The sequence below is a fragment of the Sarcophilus harrisii genome, chromosome 1 (assembly GCF_902635505.1).
Source record: "Sarcophilus harrisii chromosome 1, mSarHar1.11, whole genome shotgun sequence".
NCBI classification, from domain to species: domain Eukaryota; kingdom Metazoa; phylum Chordata; class Mammalia; order Dasyuromorphia; family Dasyuridae; genus Sarcophilus; species Sarcophilus harrisii.
In genome coordinates, this window is record NC_045426.1 from 395,245,968 (window position 1) to 395,265,098 (window position 19,131).

Genomic DNA, 19,131 nt, shown 5'->3' on the forward strand with positions numbered 1-19,131 from the left:
AAAAAAATACTAATAAAAGCTAGATTTTCAAAGTGCAAAAATAAAATTGTCACTGCCTACATTTCTTTTCCTTTTACTTGATTTTAACCATTTGTAATTTGGCTTGTAATGTCATTACTCAACTATAATTCCTCTTTCAAAAGTACATAGTGATCTCTTATTTGCCAAATCTGATGGTCTTTATAGTTCTCATCCTTCTGGATCAGTATACTGGTGAACTGAACATTTCCCAAATGAAAAAACTTAATGACAAAGATGATTAAATATTTTCTCCAATCAGAAGAAATACCACAAATACATTTTAGGTCACATCACAGAAAAGCTATTCCGCGAAGATATGGTACTGGTTCAGGTAGATATAGCCTCCACTGTCACTCTCTAAATGAACTGCCTCCACTCAAAAGTGTTGCTTTATATGGCTGATGAACATTCATCAAATCTGAGGGGTACTAATTCATTGTGGAATGGACCTTTTATGGCCCAAACAACTGGGAAGTTATATCAATAGCTCTAGGCCTCAGAGACAGATTCCTTTTCTATTAGCAGAAAACTAGCTCCACCTAAGAGTCAGAGACTCTAGTATTCCTACCACAAAATAAGATCATTATTTTTGTTATACTTCTTTAGTTTATTCTAAAAAATGAAGTCAACATAATACAAAAAAATTAACATGAATGATCTCAGTGCTACATTACAAAAATATTTTAAATTATTAAGCCACACTGCAGCAACAAAGAAATGTCCTGAATCATTAGGAACTAGAAAACTGTTGATAGATATAAATTTTAATAAATTGGCTCAGAATAATTCACAAATTGTTCGGGTTTTTTTTTTTTTTTTTTTTTTTTGCTGTGTATGTGTGTGTGTAAGTGTTCAAATTAGTCACCACCAGAATGCAAACTGTTTTTACCACCAAGTATGCAGTCAATATTCCAATCTTGTCATCAATAAAATCTGTATCTGTGAAAGAATATTTTTTTCTTTAAATATTTCACTATTTCACATCTTGACGGAAGAATCTCAACTTCATGATATGGAATCTGTTGAAAAAATAAATATTTGGCCAAAAATTAATCCATTTGAAGGATGTCAATGTGACAGGATTCAAACAGCAATACTTATTAGGCAATCAACTAATATTTACTGGTGAATGTCCCTTTCTTCCCATTTAACACAGCAAAGACCCTAGGTTCAGGCTCACGTTATCACTTCCCCTTGTTTACAGCAGTCTAATTAATCTCCCTATACACTCCCTGTACACTATAATCTATCCTATACACTGCTGCTAAAGTAATTTTCCATGTGACTCCCCTACTCAAGCAACTCCAGTGGCTTCCTAATATCTCTAATATCTGTTTAGCTTTCAAAGACATATATACAACCTGGCCCCCCACTTATCTTTCCCAGTGTCACATTTCCACTCGTTCATTCTGTGATTCACCTGAACTGGTTTTCCCTTGGTTCTTCATATAAAACATTTTATCTTCTGTCTCTTTACCTTTGTAATATGTTTAAAAGGGACTCTTTCTTTCAAATAATTCCTTGCTTTCTTTATGATGCAGATCAAAGCATCATCCAAAGGAAACATTTCCAAATACTTTCAAATGCTAATATCTTCTTTCCTAAACCACCTAGTTCTTAGCTTTTTTTGGTATATATTTTCATTTAGTCACTTTATACTTATGTTACATATATTTATGTACATATATGTTATTTTCTGCTCTATTAGAATAAGTCCTCTAGGGAAAGATTAAAGGAAAGGGAGAGGCTAATAAGAAAGGAGAACAGACATAAAAGGAATAACAAAGGGGGAGGGGCTGTAAAAGAGGAGGGCAGATTGAGGCAAGTCAAAAGCAAAAAACTGGGGAGGAAAAAAATGGGGGAAAGAGAATAAGCCCTCTACCAGTAGGGATTGTTTCATTCTTTCTATGTACACTCTCAGCAGCAGGCAGAGTACCACACATAGTAGCTGACTAACAAAGCTTGTTAATTAATATGTGCAAAAAACTATGGGAGTCTTAAGTATAAGTTATTGTTCCCTCCTTAAGGAAATTTACAATTAGTTGCGAGTGTAAGGCTTAAACATATAAAAATAGTAACAAGAAAGAATTTCAAAGTAGAAAAAGATCCCTTTGTTCTAGGTTGGTCAAAAAAAGCTTACTGGAAACTGATCAGATATACTTGAAGGAGAAAGAAAATTTAGATATGCATAGGAAAGGAAGGAGTGAAAGAAGGAAGGTGGGACGCAGTGTATTTAAGAGAACAGCATGATCAAAAGAACAAGAGTACAAGATAAATTCTGATGATAAAGGGGAGACTAGTATGCCTAATTCAATAAAATACATATTTCTAAACCATCTACTAAACACCAGTGTTGGGGGATGTAATGAAAAAACACAATCATCCTTTCCTACAAGATATTTATGTTCTATTGTAGTAGATAAGAATACAGGGACTAAAACACAGATTGGGTCTTAGCCTGTAATTTGGTTCCATTAATATAAGAAAATGTCCTCTACCTCTGGAGGTCAGGAACTTTATCTTACTGTCTTAAAGAGTTGCCTATGCACTGAAAAGGGCCATACTCAGTGTATTCCTGAGATTGGGTCAGGTCTTCTTGGTTCTCAGGACAGACTCACTACATAGAAGAAATTAAAAGTAATTTTGGAATCTGAAGAGCACTAATGAAGTGGCTTGAGTTATGCTTTGAAAGAAGCCAGGGTTCTTTTGAGGTAGAGGTGATTAGGGAGAATTGCAATCCCAGATGGTCTGCAGGTGTGAGGGACAACAAAGAAGAATAGTAAGTAAATGAATGTAGGATAGAAGATAAAATAAAGTAGCCATTGAGGAAAGAGCAGCAGTGCAAGACGAGACTGGAAAATCCAATAGACAATTAAGAGCACTCTGAAAGATTAAACCCAAGAAATCTATCTTTTGCAAAGAGTTTTGCACTAGATAAATTTGATTTATTATTGTGAGTTATTCTTCTTCTTCTATAGACAATAAGTAATTGCAACATGATGGAAAAGTATTTTAGGAAGAAAAATCTGGAATGGAAAAGACACAGAATAGAATGGAATGGAGAGATGTACAGACATTAGCTAAAAAGCTCTATTAATAATATAGAGACCCTAAACATCCTACTTTAGCCTATATTTCAGTAACCAGATATTGACCCTCACCAAAGAATAGACACTATTGACGTTCAGGATATTCTAGTTCTTACAAAATTTATTTTAAAAAATAAATATGGGCAAACTATTAAGTGAGAGTAAGGCTTAATAGCTTTAATAGGTCTAGTGATTCTATTGTTCCAATTAATTTCAGAAAGATTAATAGAAGAAAATTAGTATTCATAGAAGTTATCTACTCTGTAGTTAATTTTTTTTTTTTTTTTTTTTTTTTTTTTGCTAAGGCAATTGGGATTAAGTGATTTGTCCAGGGTGACAGAGCTAATAAGTATAAGTGTCTGAGACCAGATTTGAACTCAGGTCTTCCCGACTTCAGGGCTGGTGCTCTAACCACTATGCCACCTCGCTGCCCCTCTGCAGTTGAATTTTAAGGTGGAACAAGATGATGGTATAAAGAATACTACTATTAGCTCTACTTTTTGTAAGTCTCTTGTAAGTGAAAATTCTAAAATTTAAGAAAATGACAAATTTGGGACAATTTCTCATATCATAAAAGGTTTATACGTAAGGTTCATTTTCTTGTACAACATTTAAATGCTAGGGGAAACGATATAATATAAATAGCAAACAAAATGTTCTCAAGTAAAAATCATTCAGATATGGAAAAATCTCCATAAAAATATAATACAATGAAGAGGGAAATGTAATTCAACAAAAATTCAATTTGCACATGTTTATAAATAAAACTTCATCTGTATTTATCTAAAACTGATTATTTATGGTAGTTTAATAAACCCCTATTTGAAGTGACTTTCTTGGGTTACTAAAGAGTTCCATTTAATGTTTTCAATGAGATAATTTTAAAATAAGAAGTTTTAGCAGCAAAAATGTTAAATCATACCTGTATAACTTCATAACCAAGTAATCGTAGGTGTCTTTGTTTAATAGCTTCTTTTCCTAGTAAGTTGTGGCTATTCAAACAAAATCTTTTTGGATCATCAATGCAGAGTGCTAATCTGGACATCAAATAAATATGATAGTTAACTTTTTAAAAACCATTAAATGACTGCTTATAAAGTTATGAATTTCTAATCACATTTAAATAAGAATATCATTTTAGAATTGTGTTGAAATATAAGATCAACAATTCTGATGGACGTGGCCATCTTCAGTAATGAGATGAACCAAATCAGTTCCAATAGAGCAGTAATGAACTGAACCCAGCTATACCCAGCAAAAGAACTCTGAGAGATGACTATGAACCATTACATAGAATTCCCAATCCTTCTATTTTTGTCCATCTGCATTTTTTATTTCCTTCACAGGCTAAACTTTTAAATAAAAAGCTATAATAAAAAAAAAATTAAAAAAAAAAAGAAATATAAGATCAAAAGCTAATGAGATCTAAAAAAATCACATACTTGGTTTTCCCTTAAGAATAATAACAATTAACATAATTAGCATTTATGCAGTATTTAATAATGTGCCAAGCACTGTGATGAGCATTTTATAGATCTCATTTGATCTTTATAACCTCTTCTGATATGGGAGTCACCTGCCAGTGATTGTAGGAGGTCTAACTCAGACTTGTAGAATGGATCTCTTCATGTAAGAGGATGATGATGATACAAGGAGACTGACAGGCAAGTTGCGTTCTCTGACCTTTCTTTTTCCCTCTTGCCTCCAATTTATTTCATTCCCAATCCACAAGAACATCTTCGAAGACTGCTTTGCAACTCCTTTAAGCTTATTATTTATAGCTGTAGAGGCTCTGGGAGAAATGACCTGCCCTTTTACCTAGGTATGGTCCTTAACACAACCAAGCTAGGAGGAAGGTACAATTATCTTCATTTTACAACTGAGGAAACAAACAGATTATATGACTTGTTCAGGGGCCCACAAATGAGCAAAGTATCAGAAATCAAATTTGAATTCAATTCTTCCTGACTCTAAAGCTGATGCTTTACCCAGTGGGTAACCTAGCTCAACTTTTTAGCAGAAAATCATCAGCAGTCATTATTTAAGCATGTTAAACTGTCAATTTATATTGAAATATAGATGTAGCTATAGTTCCAATATTTTGAAAATACAGAATTATGAATTTAGCATACAAGCTTCTTGAAGACTGGGGCTGTTCTACTTTTGATTTACCACAGCTTAGAACAATGTTCGACATATAACAAGCACTTAATGTTTAATGATTAAAAAGCAACATTATTTAACACATAATGGCTTTTACTACCTATGATGATTAAAATAGGACAGCTATAAAATAAGTATGAAGAAAACAGAAAGAGAAGTCATGACTGTTGGCTTATAATCCCAATTTATCATTAACTGGCTGTGTGATTTGTACAAATTAAATCAGTTTTTGGAATCTTAATTTCTCTCCCTATAAAATTAGGGGGCTAGACTAGATAAGACTTCTGAGATCCCATTTGTCTCAAAGATCCCCTTTGAGATCTGATGGGAAAAAATTGATATGGAGTTAATTTTTTGAAAAAAAAAATTACATAAAGCATAAGACATCAATTATATTAGCATGAGAATATTATTTTTAAAAAGGTATGTGACAACTATGTAACAACAATGCTTTTCTTTACCTTTTATATACATCTTCATCGCTTGTAAAAGGTAATACAAATCCTTCTTCATCTAGTTTAATCTCAATATCTGAGTCAGAGAAAAAAGGAAAATACCTTTACACACATATACTATCATAAATATTATTGTATTTCTGCTATTTTTGTATCCAAATTCTATTTATTTAAGGCTTTAAAGATATAAGCAAAACAAATGAGTATTAAAATTTTAATATAACATTGATTAAATAAGTCAATGCTACAAAAATTATATGGATCCCATAAAAAAAAAAAAAAAAACAGCTTAAGTAATTATTTAACAAAAGTGTATCAAGATTCTTGAAGCACAATGTATTCTTGTTACCAAAAGGTTCATTATTTTAGTATTTTAGCCCTAATTGGCTGTCCGGAAGTCAAAGAGAAAGCCTGTCATAGGGAACAGAATACTAGGCTTGGAAAACTTAGATTTGAATCACACTTTAGATACTTCTTGTCAGTTGGATCCAGAGTAAATCCTTTAAACTCTTGCAAACAATAAAGTGCTTTATAAATATAAGTTATTTATTCTAGTTTAGGCTTAGCAACACTAAAGCAAGTAGTATGAATCTTAGGTTTTGAGGATTGTAATTAAAACCACATTACACTTTCTTCTCCCCCTCCCATTTCAAATCTTAAAGGAAACACTCAAATGAGTCCAATTAGAGAGTAAGGGACTGGTTTTACTTGTGATTCCACTGGTGCAGAGAAATCCCAGTATAGAAGCTCTCTTCATTCTACTAATCAAAACATATTTCAGTTGTATGATTTGAACCATCTACCTGATTCTGAGGCCAGCTCTCTATCCACTATGTCAAGGACCTCAAATTTTAGATGAAGATTTGAAAAATCTATGCTTACAAAAGCATAGAAACCAAAGTAGCATTATTATATGACTGGCACTTCCCATAGTATATTTACTAGCCCTCACAATTATACTATAGTACAACTTCTAGTAGATAGGAAATGTAGAAATCAGTTACCTCCAAGGTCCAGTTACTTCCAACTTTAAATCTATCATTCTATGACAAGAGATTTCAGATTGTTTTCCTAATATTATCATTAGTACACTATCACCCAAACTTTATGTAACATTGCACTAACACTGTTTACCTATTGGGTAACCCAGCCACCTGACTCTGATTTTAACAGTCAATCACACCCTGAGGCATCTGTTTATGTCATGTGTTATATACCACATTTTGAGAACTATACATGTAGCACTAATTCTCTTCTTGACTACAGAGCCTCAGATTTCATGGCAATACAGGAGATTTGTACATTCTCTTTCCCTATAGTGTTGGTGTAATGCACATGTCATTCCACTGCCACAGTAGGATACTTTCTGCAGGTTAAGGTGTACTTCAAGGAAAGAGCTTCTCATAATAGCAAACTGTTCATCTATTTGATGTTTTTTTTTTTTCTCTTCTCTTAAAATCTTTCTCAATATAAATATTTAAAATGTATTTAAATTCTGATATAAGTTCCTTGAGGAAGTTTTGAATTTATTGTAGTTTTATATATGGTCTTCATTTAAAAATAGGATTATTGAAATCTCAAAAAGGTAATAAACCGATTTTTAGCTTACCTACTGTGTAACAACAGGGTGTTGAAACTTTTGAAGCAAAATATATTCTTCCTTCTAAAAGATGAATTAGTGCAACACTAACAATTTTATAAAGATGAAGATCCATGGGAGTCTCCAGGAGGTAAGGTGGAATAAGAAATGATTTCACTTGATATTGTTGAAGCAGTTTAGGACCCTATAAATTATAAACATATACACAAAAAATAAAATATAATAAACCTTTTTAAATTAGGGAAGAACTTTAATAAAATAATGTTATTGGGGTGGAGTCAAGATGGTGGAGTGAAGCCAAGAAGCTGTTCCCAGTTTCCCTCAAAAAACCATATGAAACCAAGCCTCTGATAGAATGAAACAACTCTCCAGCTCAAGATAGTCTGAAAAAACTTCAAGAAAGATCATTTTCACTGGGGGTGTTCAGCCCAGCTACAGCAGAGTCTGGGAAAGCCAATAAAAGAGTCTTAATCACAACAGATCAGCAGCTTAGACCCTGGGTCCTGGCTCAGTAACAGAACAAACCAGTAAAGCAGTTCCCAGTAACAGCTCAGAAGGTATACACTGAGAAAACAGACCATTTCTTGAAAAAAGCAGACAAACAGCAGACAAAGCTACCCCTTGCAAATACAAGGACTCTTGTGTTCAAAGCCAAGGCTCAGAGCTACACAGGAAGCTTGGGACAGTGTGCCCTTTACCCCAGGAGCAGAGCTTGACCATAACAACTTATAAAAAGAGAAAAATATCAAAAGAAAAGGAAAGGAAATGAGCAAGAAAAAGAAAAAAGAATCTTGACATAAAAAACTACTACAAAACCAAAACACCAACTCAGCTGAGGACAAAATATCCAGAAAAAAATAACAGTGATATGAATTGGCCTCAAGTCCAAAGAAGCTCTTTGTAAGTGTTCATAAAAGACTTTAAAAGGAAAATGAGAGGTAGAAGAAGAAAAAAATGAGAGGTATACGAGAGAGTCAATAGCTTGTTAAAGGAAGGCAATTCCTTAAAAAATACAATTGGCCAAAAGCAAAAAAAAAAAAAAAAAAAAAAATCCACTAAAGAAAATAAATTCAAAAGTAGAATCAGCCTCATGGAAAAAAGTTACAAAAGCTCACTGAAGAAAATCACATATTAAAAACTAGAATGGGCCAAATGGAAGCTAATGATATTATGAGACATCAACGATCAAACAAACTAAAAAGAATGAAAAAATGGAAGAAAATGTAAAATACCTCATTGGAAAAACATCCAACCTGGAAAATAGATCCAGAAGAGACAATTTAAAAATTATTGGTCTACCTAAAAGACACGAGCAAAAAGGAATCTGGGTAGCATTCTTCAAAAGATCATGAAGGAAAAATGTACCCATATTCTAGAAACAAGAGGGGGAAATAGTCGGTGAAAGAATCCATCAATCATCTTCAGAAAGAGATCCCACAAGGAAAGTCCCAAGAAACACTGTTGCAAAACTTCAAAACTACAATATCAACGAAAAAATACTTCAAGCTGACAGACAAAAACAATTCTGATATCAAGGAGCAACAGACAGGATTGCCCAAGATCTGTCAGCCTCTACAATAAAAGATAAGAGGGCTTGGAATACCATATTCTGTAAGGCAAAGGACCTGGGGTTACAAACAAGAATTAACTACTCAAAAAGACTAAGTATCATCTTTCAGGGGAAGCAATGGATCTTCAATTCCAATCATTTCTATTGAAAAAAAACAAAACCAAACAGAAAATGTAATCTACAAACACAGGACTTAAAAGAAGCATAGAAAGGTAAATAGGGGAAAAGTATATATTATTTAAAGGTTAAACTGTTTACATTCCTAGACAGGAAAAGGTATCTGTAATTCTTGAAAGCTGTATATATTACTGGGGCAGACAGAGGGGAGGGCACCACAGTGACAAAGGGTGTGGTTGTAAATGGTCCCTGATGTGACAATATCAAAGAAAAAGACATTTAGGGGTGGAAAAAAAATGCTGTACTGACAGAAGAGGAAAGGGGAGGTATAATAGGACAAATCAGATCATACGAATAGGCACAATAAGGGAAGTGGAGAGGGGTATGAGCATTGTCTAAAGCTTGATTTCATCAGTTTGGGATCAAAGAGGGAATTACTTAATCATTCAGTTGGGTATAGAAATTTATCTAACCCTATAAAAAAGTAGGAGGAAGAAGAGAAAGGAAAAGAGAGGGACAGGATAGAAGGCAGGGTAGAATCACTAGGAAAAAAAGGTAAAAGAAGGGGAGAGGTTGATAGAAGACAAGGTAGAGGATGGGGTAGATTAAAAAAAAATTACTACTAAGGACAAGGTGGAAAGAGAGAACAAAAGTATATACAGGGGATGGAGAGAAATACAAAGTAAAGACAAAAATCCTGGAACAGAATTTATTATGTTTCAAATGAAGTAAAAAAAAAAAAAAAAAAAAAAGGTATCAATTCTGACCTCAGATAAAGCAGAGCTAAATAAAAGCAATAAGGAAGCAAAGTACATCTTGATAAAGAATACCATAAACAATGAAGTAAAAAGGGCAGCTAGATGGTGCAGTGGATAGAGAGTACCAGAATCAGGAGGACCTGAGTTCAAATTTGTTCTCAGATCAAACTAACTAAACAAACTTGATACTCCTTAGCTATGTGACCCTGGGCAAGTCACTTAACTCCAACTATCTCGGGGGAAAAAATTTTTAAAAACAATATCGTAATGATACTGAATGTATATGCACCAAGTTGTAGAGCATACAAATTCCTAGAGAAGATATTGACAGTTATAGGAAGAAATAGGAAAACTATATTAATGAGGGACCTCAATCTTCCCCCCTCACAATCAAAATCCCCTCTCAAAATAAATGAGAAAAAAGTAAGGAGGTTAATAAGATCTTAGAAAACCAACATATGATAGAACTATGAATGAATGAAGCTTTTTCTTGGCAGTATATGGCCCCTCACAAAAACTGTACTAGGGCATGAAAACTCAAAATCAAATGCAGAAAAGCAGAAATAGTAAATGCTTCTTTTTCAGATCATGATGCAATAAAAATTATTTCATTAAGGGCCAGGGAACGATAAGACTAAAACCAGTAAGAAATGTATCTAATTCTAAAGAATGAGTGGGTCAAACAAATCACAAAAACAATACATAATTTCATCTAAAAGAATGACAATGAGACAACATACTAAAATCTATGGGGCCCAACAAGAGTAATTCTTAGGGTAAATTTTATATCTCTAAATAGCTACATGAATAAAATAGAGAAGGAAGAGATCAATGGATTAGACAGGCAAAAAAAAAAAAAAGCTAAAAAAAAAAAAGAACAAATTAAAAGTCTCCAATTAAATACCAAATTAGAAATTTTGAAACTCAAAGGAAAGATTGAGAAAAAGAAAACTATTGAACTAATAAAACTAAGAGTTGTTTTCATGAAAAAAAAAATAGATAAACCTTTGGTAAATTTGATTAGAAAAAGGAAGGAAAAAAAAAAAACCACTAGCATCAAAAATGAAAAGATTGAATTTACCACCAATAAAAAAAGAAATTAAAGCAATAATTAGGAGCTATTTTGCCCAACTGTAAAGCAGCAAATTTGATACTCTAATCAAAATGGATGAATATTTACAAAAATATAAAGTGCCCAGATTAACAGAAGAGGAAATAAACTATCTAAATAGTTTCATTTTAGAAAAAGAAATTGAACAAACCATTAATGAACTCCCTAAGAAAAAATCTCCAGGGCCAGATAGATTTACAAGTGAATTCTACCAAACATTTAAAGAACAATTAATTCCAAAACTATTTGTAAAAATAGTAAAGATGTTCCACAAATCTTTCCATGACACAAATATGGTACTAATATCGAAACCAGGAAGAGCCAAAACAGAGAAAGAAAATAACAGACCAATTTCCCTAATGAATACTGATGTAAAAATTTTAAATAAAACATTAGCAAAGAGATTACAGTAACTTGTCAGCAGATAATACACTATGACCCAATGGGATTTATACCAGCAGGGCTGGTTCAATATCAGGAAAACTATTAACATAATTGATCATAACAAAACTAACAGAAATCATGTGATAATCTCAATAGATGCAAAAAAAAGTTTTTATTAAAATACAGTACCCATTTCTATTAAAAACACTAGACAGCATAGGGGTAATGGGAGCTTTCCTTGAAATAATAAACAGTATTTCTCTAAGACCAACAGCAAGCATTATTTGTAATGTTCGAGAAGCTGGATGTATTTTCAGTAAGATCAGGGCTGAGACAAAGATGCCTATTATCATTACTATTATTCAGCATTACTAGAAATGTTGGCTTTAGCAATAAGAAAAGAAAAAGAAATTAAAAGAATTAGAATAGGCAATGAGGAAATAAAACTATCACTTTTTGAAGATGATATAATGATATACTTGGAAAATCTTAGAAAATCATCCAAAACCCTACTGGAAACAATGAACAGCTTTAGTAAAGTTGCAGGATATAAAATAAACCCACCGAAATCATTAGCATTTCTATATATTACTGACAAAGCCCAGCATCAAGAGACAGGAGAAACTGCATTTAAAATAACTGTAGACAAAAAACATTTCGGTGTCTACCTGCCAAGATAAACCCAAAAACTATATGGACACAATTACAAAACAGTTCTCACACAAATAAGGTTAGATCTAAACAAAACTGGGAAAGCATCAATTGCTCATGGGTAGGCCAAGCTAATATAATAAAAATGACAATTCTGCCTAATTGTACATTTATTAAATGCATATCAATCAAAATGCCAAAAAATTATTTTATAGAATTAGAAAAAATAAAAATAAAATTCATCTGGAAGAACAATAAGTTAAATAATATCAAGGGAATTAATGAAAAAAAAAATTTCAAAGGATGGTAGCTTAGTAGTATCAGACCCAAAACTGTATTATAAAGCAGCAATAATGAAAACCATTTAGTATTGGCTAAGAAATAAGAGTGGTGAGGGCAGCTAGGTAGTGCAGTGGATACAGCACTAGCCCTGAAGTTAGGAGGACCTGAGTTCAAATGTGGTCTCAGACACTTAGCATTTCCTAGCTGTGTGACCTTGGACAAGTCATTTAACCCCATTTGGCTCAGCAAAAAAAAAAAAAAAAAGAAAGAAAAAAGAAATAGGAAATAGAGTGGTAGATCAGACACAAATGATACAATAATCAAGACCTATAGTAATCTTGTACTTCTGAGATAAGAACTCACTAAAAATTGCTGGGAAAACTGGAATATAATGTCAGAAACTTGGCATAGACCTACATCTCACATCCCAGAGCAAAATAAGGTCAAAATGGGTATATGATTTGGGAATAAAGATATTATGACCAAATTGGAAGAGCAATGGATAATTATTCTATTAGAACTACAGAACATCATGAAAGGTAAAATGCACAACTTTGATTACATTAAATTAAAAAGTTCTTACATAAATAAAACCACAGAAACAAGATTAAAAGGGAAGTACAGAGTTGGGAAAAAATCATTACAGCTAGTGTTTTTGATAAAGGTTTCATTTTTAAAATATATAAAGAACTATGTCAAATTTATAGGAACACAAGTCATTCTCCAATTGATAAATAGTCGGAGGATATGAATAAACAATATTCAGATAACAAAATTAAATCTATCTATAGTCATTTAGAAAAATGTTCTAAATCACTATTGATTAGAGAAATGCAAATTAAATCAATCAACTGTGAGATACTACCTCACACCTCTTAGATTGGCTAGGATCCACAGGACAGGAAAAGATAATGATCAATTATCTAAATTTGGAGGGGATGTGGGAAAATTGGGACACTAATGGCTTGGTGGTGGAGTTGTGAAATGATCCATTAAACCAATGTAATATGTTGCCGATGGAAAATGTGAAATTACCTACCTTATAGAAGGGACATTCCAAGACCACTGCTAAATAAAGCTGGGTCAGCTGGGCTAAGCTTGATTTACTTAAACCCAATTCTTGAACTGAAATGAAAATCATCAGAAGTCAAGTTAATTTTAAAAGTTCTAATGCAGTCAAAACTAAGAAACTGGGAGTGATGAAAAGTATATTCAGTCACTTATAAAATATGCTTAGTGAATTTTTGAGGTTAAACAGAATGGTCTAACAGCTCAATGTAGCTTGTCCTTTCAATCAAGTTACTTCTAAGTAATAAAATTCCTGGTTTTAATTATTTTATGACTTTTATTAAGAATAAATTTAATGTCATTATACATCATTTTCATTACTTACAATGTCATACTATCCAATACTATTTGGACAACCTCACATAAAACAATAGTTTATAATCATAATTCATGTTTGTATAATTCATTAAGGTTTGCAAAGCTCTTTTTTTCAAACAATTCTGAGAAGTAGGTATTGCAAGTAATGCTTTGCCTGTCTCAGAAACCTCCAAGAAGTTAAGTTTTCTCCAAGAGTTATGGAGTTAGTGAACTTGAAAGCAAAAATAGAACCCTGATTTCTGCTGACCCCAAGGTCAGTATTCCCCATTACACTCTATTGCCTCTTACTACATCATGCTTGTAGTTTCTTGTAGTTTTTGTACATTTTGTACATTTCTTGTAGTTTCCATGCACTAGCATTAGGTCTAAACACATTACTTGCTCCTTGTGCAAAAAGATTCAGTTACTCTCTACTACAAACAGGATACAGTAAAATTCATTTAGCCTGTGACTTAAGACCTTCCCAACTAGCTTCACAGTCTACTTTTGCAGATTAATTTCACAAAGTTCACCTTCATGCAGCAAATATTCTGGTCTAAATAGATTTGATAAGTATATCCTAAACTTTATATACTATCACTTACATGGGTACATTCTTGAAGGTTATCCTTTGCCTTGAAAATCATTATATCTTTCTTAATCTCTTCGCCTTCAAGGCTCAGTTCAGATACCACCTCCGCCACCAATTGTTCCTGATCCCAAAGACTGTTATCCCCTCTCAAATTTGCTTAGCTTTTCTTTGTACCTACTACTCCTTACTTTATGATATACTAATCCAGATACCTGTCACACAGCCTTCTTCCTCTTCCCAAATTAGAATAGAAATCCCTCAAAAGCTGCATTATTTTTAAATCTTTGTATTCCTGATGGCTGGCACAATGCCTTGTCTAGTAAACATAATGTTTGCTGAACTGATCTCATAAATGAATGGAAAAAGTCTATAAAAGAAAAACTTGTTAATTCATGCAATAATTTTAAAACATGTTATTATAGTTATTAATTTTCCTGGGAATAATGAATATGCATATTAGGAATATGCACCCTATATACTGTATGTAGAATGTAGAAATATTGTATGGTTTTGACACTAGGTCAAAAATCATTATGCTGTATGTAAGACTTATTTTGAATAGATTGTTACATCTTTTATTTCTTTATCACATAATCCTGCCATGCCTTAGGGCATCCTTTGGAGTATTTTAAAATTTGTCTGTAATATAAAGAAGCAAATGAAATTGATTTTATGTTAGATGTTACCTTAGAATTTTAGAGATACTATGGTACAACCCCTTCATATTCAGATAAAAAATAAAAACAAACACTGGACTTCAAAATACAGCATTCAATAATGTTTTTAAATTAAAGTTTTAGGCTTGTATCATCACTTTTTGTAGATAATTTGAATTAGACATAAAATAGGCATCTCAAACTCAGAATTTACTTTCCCTATAAATTTTCTCCTCTTTCAAACTTTCCTAGTAGTAGCTTCATAGTTACAACAATCTTAAAGTTTTCCTCCACTCCTTTTTCTCACCTTCACTCTTATTTTTTTTTAACCAATTTTTGTCCCCTTTCTACTCAGTCACTACCCTAGTACAAATCCCTTATCAACTATGACTGGACTACTGCAATATTCTTTTGATTATTCTTCCCGACTTGTTTTTCCCCCACTTCAAAACATCCTCCACTCAGCTGCCAAAATGACCTTTATGAAAACTTAGCTCTGACCATGTTATCCATATTATTTTATAAAATCTAGCAGCTTCCTATCACCAAGATCAAATATTAAATCCCCAGAATAGCATTTAATACCAATCTAGCCTCTTCCTTTAGTACTCTATATAATCCAGCAATACATCTTGTTCCTTGTACATGCCACTCAGTTTTTAAAGCCCATGTCTTTTCACTTATTCTCCTCTTCCCTGGAGTGTTCTGCTTCCTCACCTGAGGCTCCTGGATTCCTTTAAATATTAGCTCACTTTCACCTTCGGCAGGCCTTTCTGTCTTCCTTTTAGCCATTTTACTCTCTTCCCCCTGAGATTACCTTCCATTTGGATTGAAAATATGTTCTACATACATTTAGTTGCTTGTTGTCTCTCTTATTAAAATGTGAGCCTTTCCTTGTATCCCTGCTGCCAATTATTAGCACAGTGACTGGCATATATCAAGTGCTTAATGACTGACTCATTGATTTTGCTACTTACTACTCCTGTGACTTATGGCAAATTCTTATACCTTTTATACCTTTTTGGTCTCAATTTTCTCTTCTGTAAAATGAAAAAGTACATGGCTTTTAAGATTCTTTTCAGTTTTAAATATATCACTTTAGAAAATTAGGCCCAAGTATCTCACAAATACTAAGACTCAACAGAAAAATGTAATATACATATGGAACCTGAGGCATGCTACCCATTTATGAAAGATAATTCCTTACTCAATTCAAAATATTTTTGAACAAAACGTTTTTGCACTAAAAACTAACAAGGCTTTTTAATGATGGAAGAAGTTATTTGTGAGTAGCTTACCTTGTAATTTCTGAAGAAAATATGGGCTAAATAACTTTGCCACATAATTGACTGGGGGGTGACCAATGAGGGTGCACGAATGAAGAAGATTCAATAGGGCTTGAGGAGGAAAATATTTAAAGCGAGTTCTTATTGTATTTTCAAGCTTCCTAAAAAAAAGTGAAGCATTTGGGGGCAGGTAATTGAGTTTCCCAAAGGGTATGATCAACTGAGAAATCTGAACAGGGGAGAATATTTCTGCTTGGTAAACAAAACTTTCTGCCACTGCATCAAAGATGGGTTTTGAAAGAATCAATTTTTTACTACAGTACTGCATAACTTTGCTGATTGATTCAGGATGCATAGTGAGACAACATGTGGAAACATGTTCTTCCAGGGCTTGTATGAAAAATTTGTCAGTGTAACCAAAGTATATGAAACCCTCTAAGACTTTTCCTAGCTCTTCATTGGTAAAATGAGAGACAAATTTTACTGAATGTACACAAAGCTTTACAACCAAAGGAAAAGCTTGAGTTTGGTTGAGAGTTACCAAGGCATTCAGTATTTGGCTTGTGACTGTAGGACTAAATTTATAAACTAATGAAATACAGAGGTTGTTTAACTGATCCAAGAAGTCCTGATGTTGAATCGCTTCTCCAAAAGCAGTTTGAAGCAATGTATATATGGCCACTATCTCCTCAGGTGTACATTCTTGCAATTTTTGACCTTGAAGTTGAAGTATAATTTCTTTGAGCACTGCACAATTTGGATTCTGGAGTTTAACCATACATTGTCCAAGAACACAAAGATTATGAATTGTCATGTGACCCTGCTGAAGCCGATTTTGGCATTCCATTATCAGATTTACTAGTAAGTTACTCTGGGGATCCACATGTAGTCCTGTCAAAGCTTGCAAAGCAGTCACCAGACCAGTATCTGACAGATTTGTGGACTCATATTCGAACTGAAAGCATAATGCTCTGAAGATTTCATTCTCCAAAACTGTTTTTGGAATTTTTTGGGCACTTTTCTCCTTTTCCACTTCAGAGACCCGATACAAAGCTGCTGCTGCCATAGTATCTGACAATGTTTCCAGTGTGGTTACAAATTTTAACACCTGTTCAGATGAAGTGAAATTATTTAGTTCCTTATAAAACCTCTGATGATCCACATGACCATTACTTTGTTCAAACCTGTCCCAAGCTGCTGTTTGGAAAAACACAGATCCAACTGGGTAAGCTTTACTCTCTTTTTCTAAGTGATGCTTCCTATAGTTTGCATGATGAAAGATTCTGAATTGCTCTTGTTGTGGGGAAAAATACCCCTGACACATGACTTTTCTGCTTTTGTTGTTATCAGGGCTCAAATATTTTCTCAAGCAAGTCAAAACTCTGCAAGTTTGAAGACCAGATGAATAAAAATGGGACCTGGGTAAAGTAATCAAGGCCATGGGGAATGATGGAATGGGATCAGCTGCCCATCTTGAGCACAGTCTAAAATAAAAACAAGAAAATAAAACCATAGTGTAAAATTTTTCTCAGAAAACTTCCACATAACCACAAAATATACCGTTCAATATTTATGTTACTGAGTATTCTGCAAGAGGGGAAATGTGAAAATAAAATTGAACATATGGTCTAAATTTAATAATAATACTTTTTTCTGAATAGTACTTTTAAGACTTAAAAAGTACCTCTCATGTGTTACTTCATATGACCCTCCTGACAATTCTGTGTAGTACATAACATAGGTACCATAACAAAAATGAAGATAAAATGCTAAGCCATGACTCCCGGGGCTAAGAGTATTCTTCGTATCCCCAGTAACTTCTCCTTAACCTGCCTGCTAAGCTTGATAAATGCTTTTTTGATCAAAATGTTAGAATTTGCTCTTGGATCTCTTTGATTCCAGACCCATCTCTTTATCTCTCACACCACAACTGTCTTTAAAAAAATCAATGAATTCATGAATAAATGCACCCCAGCTTCTGATAAGTTTCAAAGTGGCCCAATTTAGCATAAATCAATGCAAAACACAAAATGTGAAGAATATATAGGCGAACTTTCAAGTGTTCTTCTATTAGCAACAGGGGAGGGCTGATTAGTCTAGACTCTAGCAGGGTTCCTCAAACCACGGCCCGCGGGCCAGATGCGGCAGCTGAGGACGATTATCCCCCTCCCCCAGGGCTATGAAGTTTCTTTATTTAAAGGCCCACACAACAAAGTTTTTGTTTTTACTACAGTCCGGCCCTCCAGCAGTCTGAGGGACAGTGACCTGGCCCCCTGTTTAGAAAGTGCGCGGCAAAGTTCCTTAACAGTGGATCGTGACCTGTAACTGAATGTGGGGGAGGGGGGGGGAGGGGGAGGATGGAGGGGGTCGCGAAATTCTGGTTTGTTATCGGTAAATATTAGATTTTTACATCTATTTTATATACTAGGATAAAAATTTCTCAGGCCCGAAGGGGTCGCGAGTAGAATGTTTGAAAAGCGCCTGGTCTAGAGGAAAGCAGAGGGAGCAGAAAACGGGGGATTTAAAGCATGGGCAGAAAGACGGAGTAAGGGAAAATATACAGTCGGTAACGAACATCCCACCACCACAATGACTTCATTCTCTACCTCACGTTTGAAAAGTTAGAAAATCTAAAACCTTGACACCAGCTCCATACTTACTCAGAATTAAGCTATCCGGACGCAACCCACGCCTGCGCACAACCTCACTAACGCACGTGCGCTGTCCCGGTGAGTCCTCTTCCGCCAGGCCCCCCCCCCCCCCCCGCCCCTCCCTTAAGTCCCGACTTGCCTTGTTTCGCACACTGTGAGTCAGAGTGGAATGGGACGTGCGGAAAAACTACATTTCCCATAAGGCCATGAAATTGTGTACAATTCCCACAATGCGTCCATCTTACCTTAGCCCTAACTGAGGTTTGCTCTCGTTGGTTGACGCCCAGAGGCGTGCACAAAAAGGTGGGCATGCGTACTTCGTAGCTACTTCAAGTTGGCTGCCCTTTACAATCCCCGTGCTATAAATGCTTCGTGAAGCC

General features: G+C 34.1%; 1 protein-coding gene across 2 annotated transcripts; it reads right to left on the bottom strand.

Moving 5' to 3' along the window:
• Nucleotides 1-5: 5 nt before the first annotated feature.
• Nucleotides 6-19,108, bottom strand: FASTKD3 (FAST kinase domains 3). Of its 2 annotated transcripts, none has more exons than XM_023495913.2 (7): nt 18,997-19,108; nt 16,113-17,584; nt 13,241-13,326; nt 7,338-7,512; nt 5,735-5,804; nt 4,033-4,147; nt 6-1,040 (listed from the first exon to the last, which is right to left on the bottom strand). In XM_023495913.2, the coding sequence occupies exons 2-7, from the start codon at nt 17,539-17,541 to the stop codon at nt 945-947; spliced, it is 1,971 nt and encodes a 656-aa protein (XP_023351681.1). In that variant the 5' UTR covers nt 17,542-17,584; nt 18,997-19,108; the 3' UTR covers nt 6-944. The 2 variants fall into 2 exon arrangements, with proteins under 2 accessions (XP_023351681.1, XP_012396653.1); XM_012541199.3 differs by lacking the exon at nt 18,997-19,108 and adding an exon at nt 18,761-18,855 and having other exon boundaries at nt 7-1,040.
• Nucleotides 19,109-19,131: the final 23 nt, after the last annotated feature.

Excerpts from the sequence above, each read along its gene's own strand:
- FASTKD3 (XM_023495913.2), bottom strand. The coding sequence starts at position 17,541 with ATGGCCTTGATTACTTTACCCAGGTCCCATTTTTATTCATCTGGTCTT. Across the intron at positions 13,327-16,112 it reads TTTTCTTCAGAAATTACAAG|TTCAAGAATTGGGTTTAAGT; the intron begins GTAAGCTACTCA and ends TTTTCATTTCAG. Across the intron at positions 4,148-5,734 it reads GATGAAGATGTATATAAAAG|ATTAGCACTCTGCATTGATG; the intron begins GTAAAGAAAAGC and ends TTTGATGTCCAG.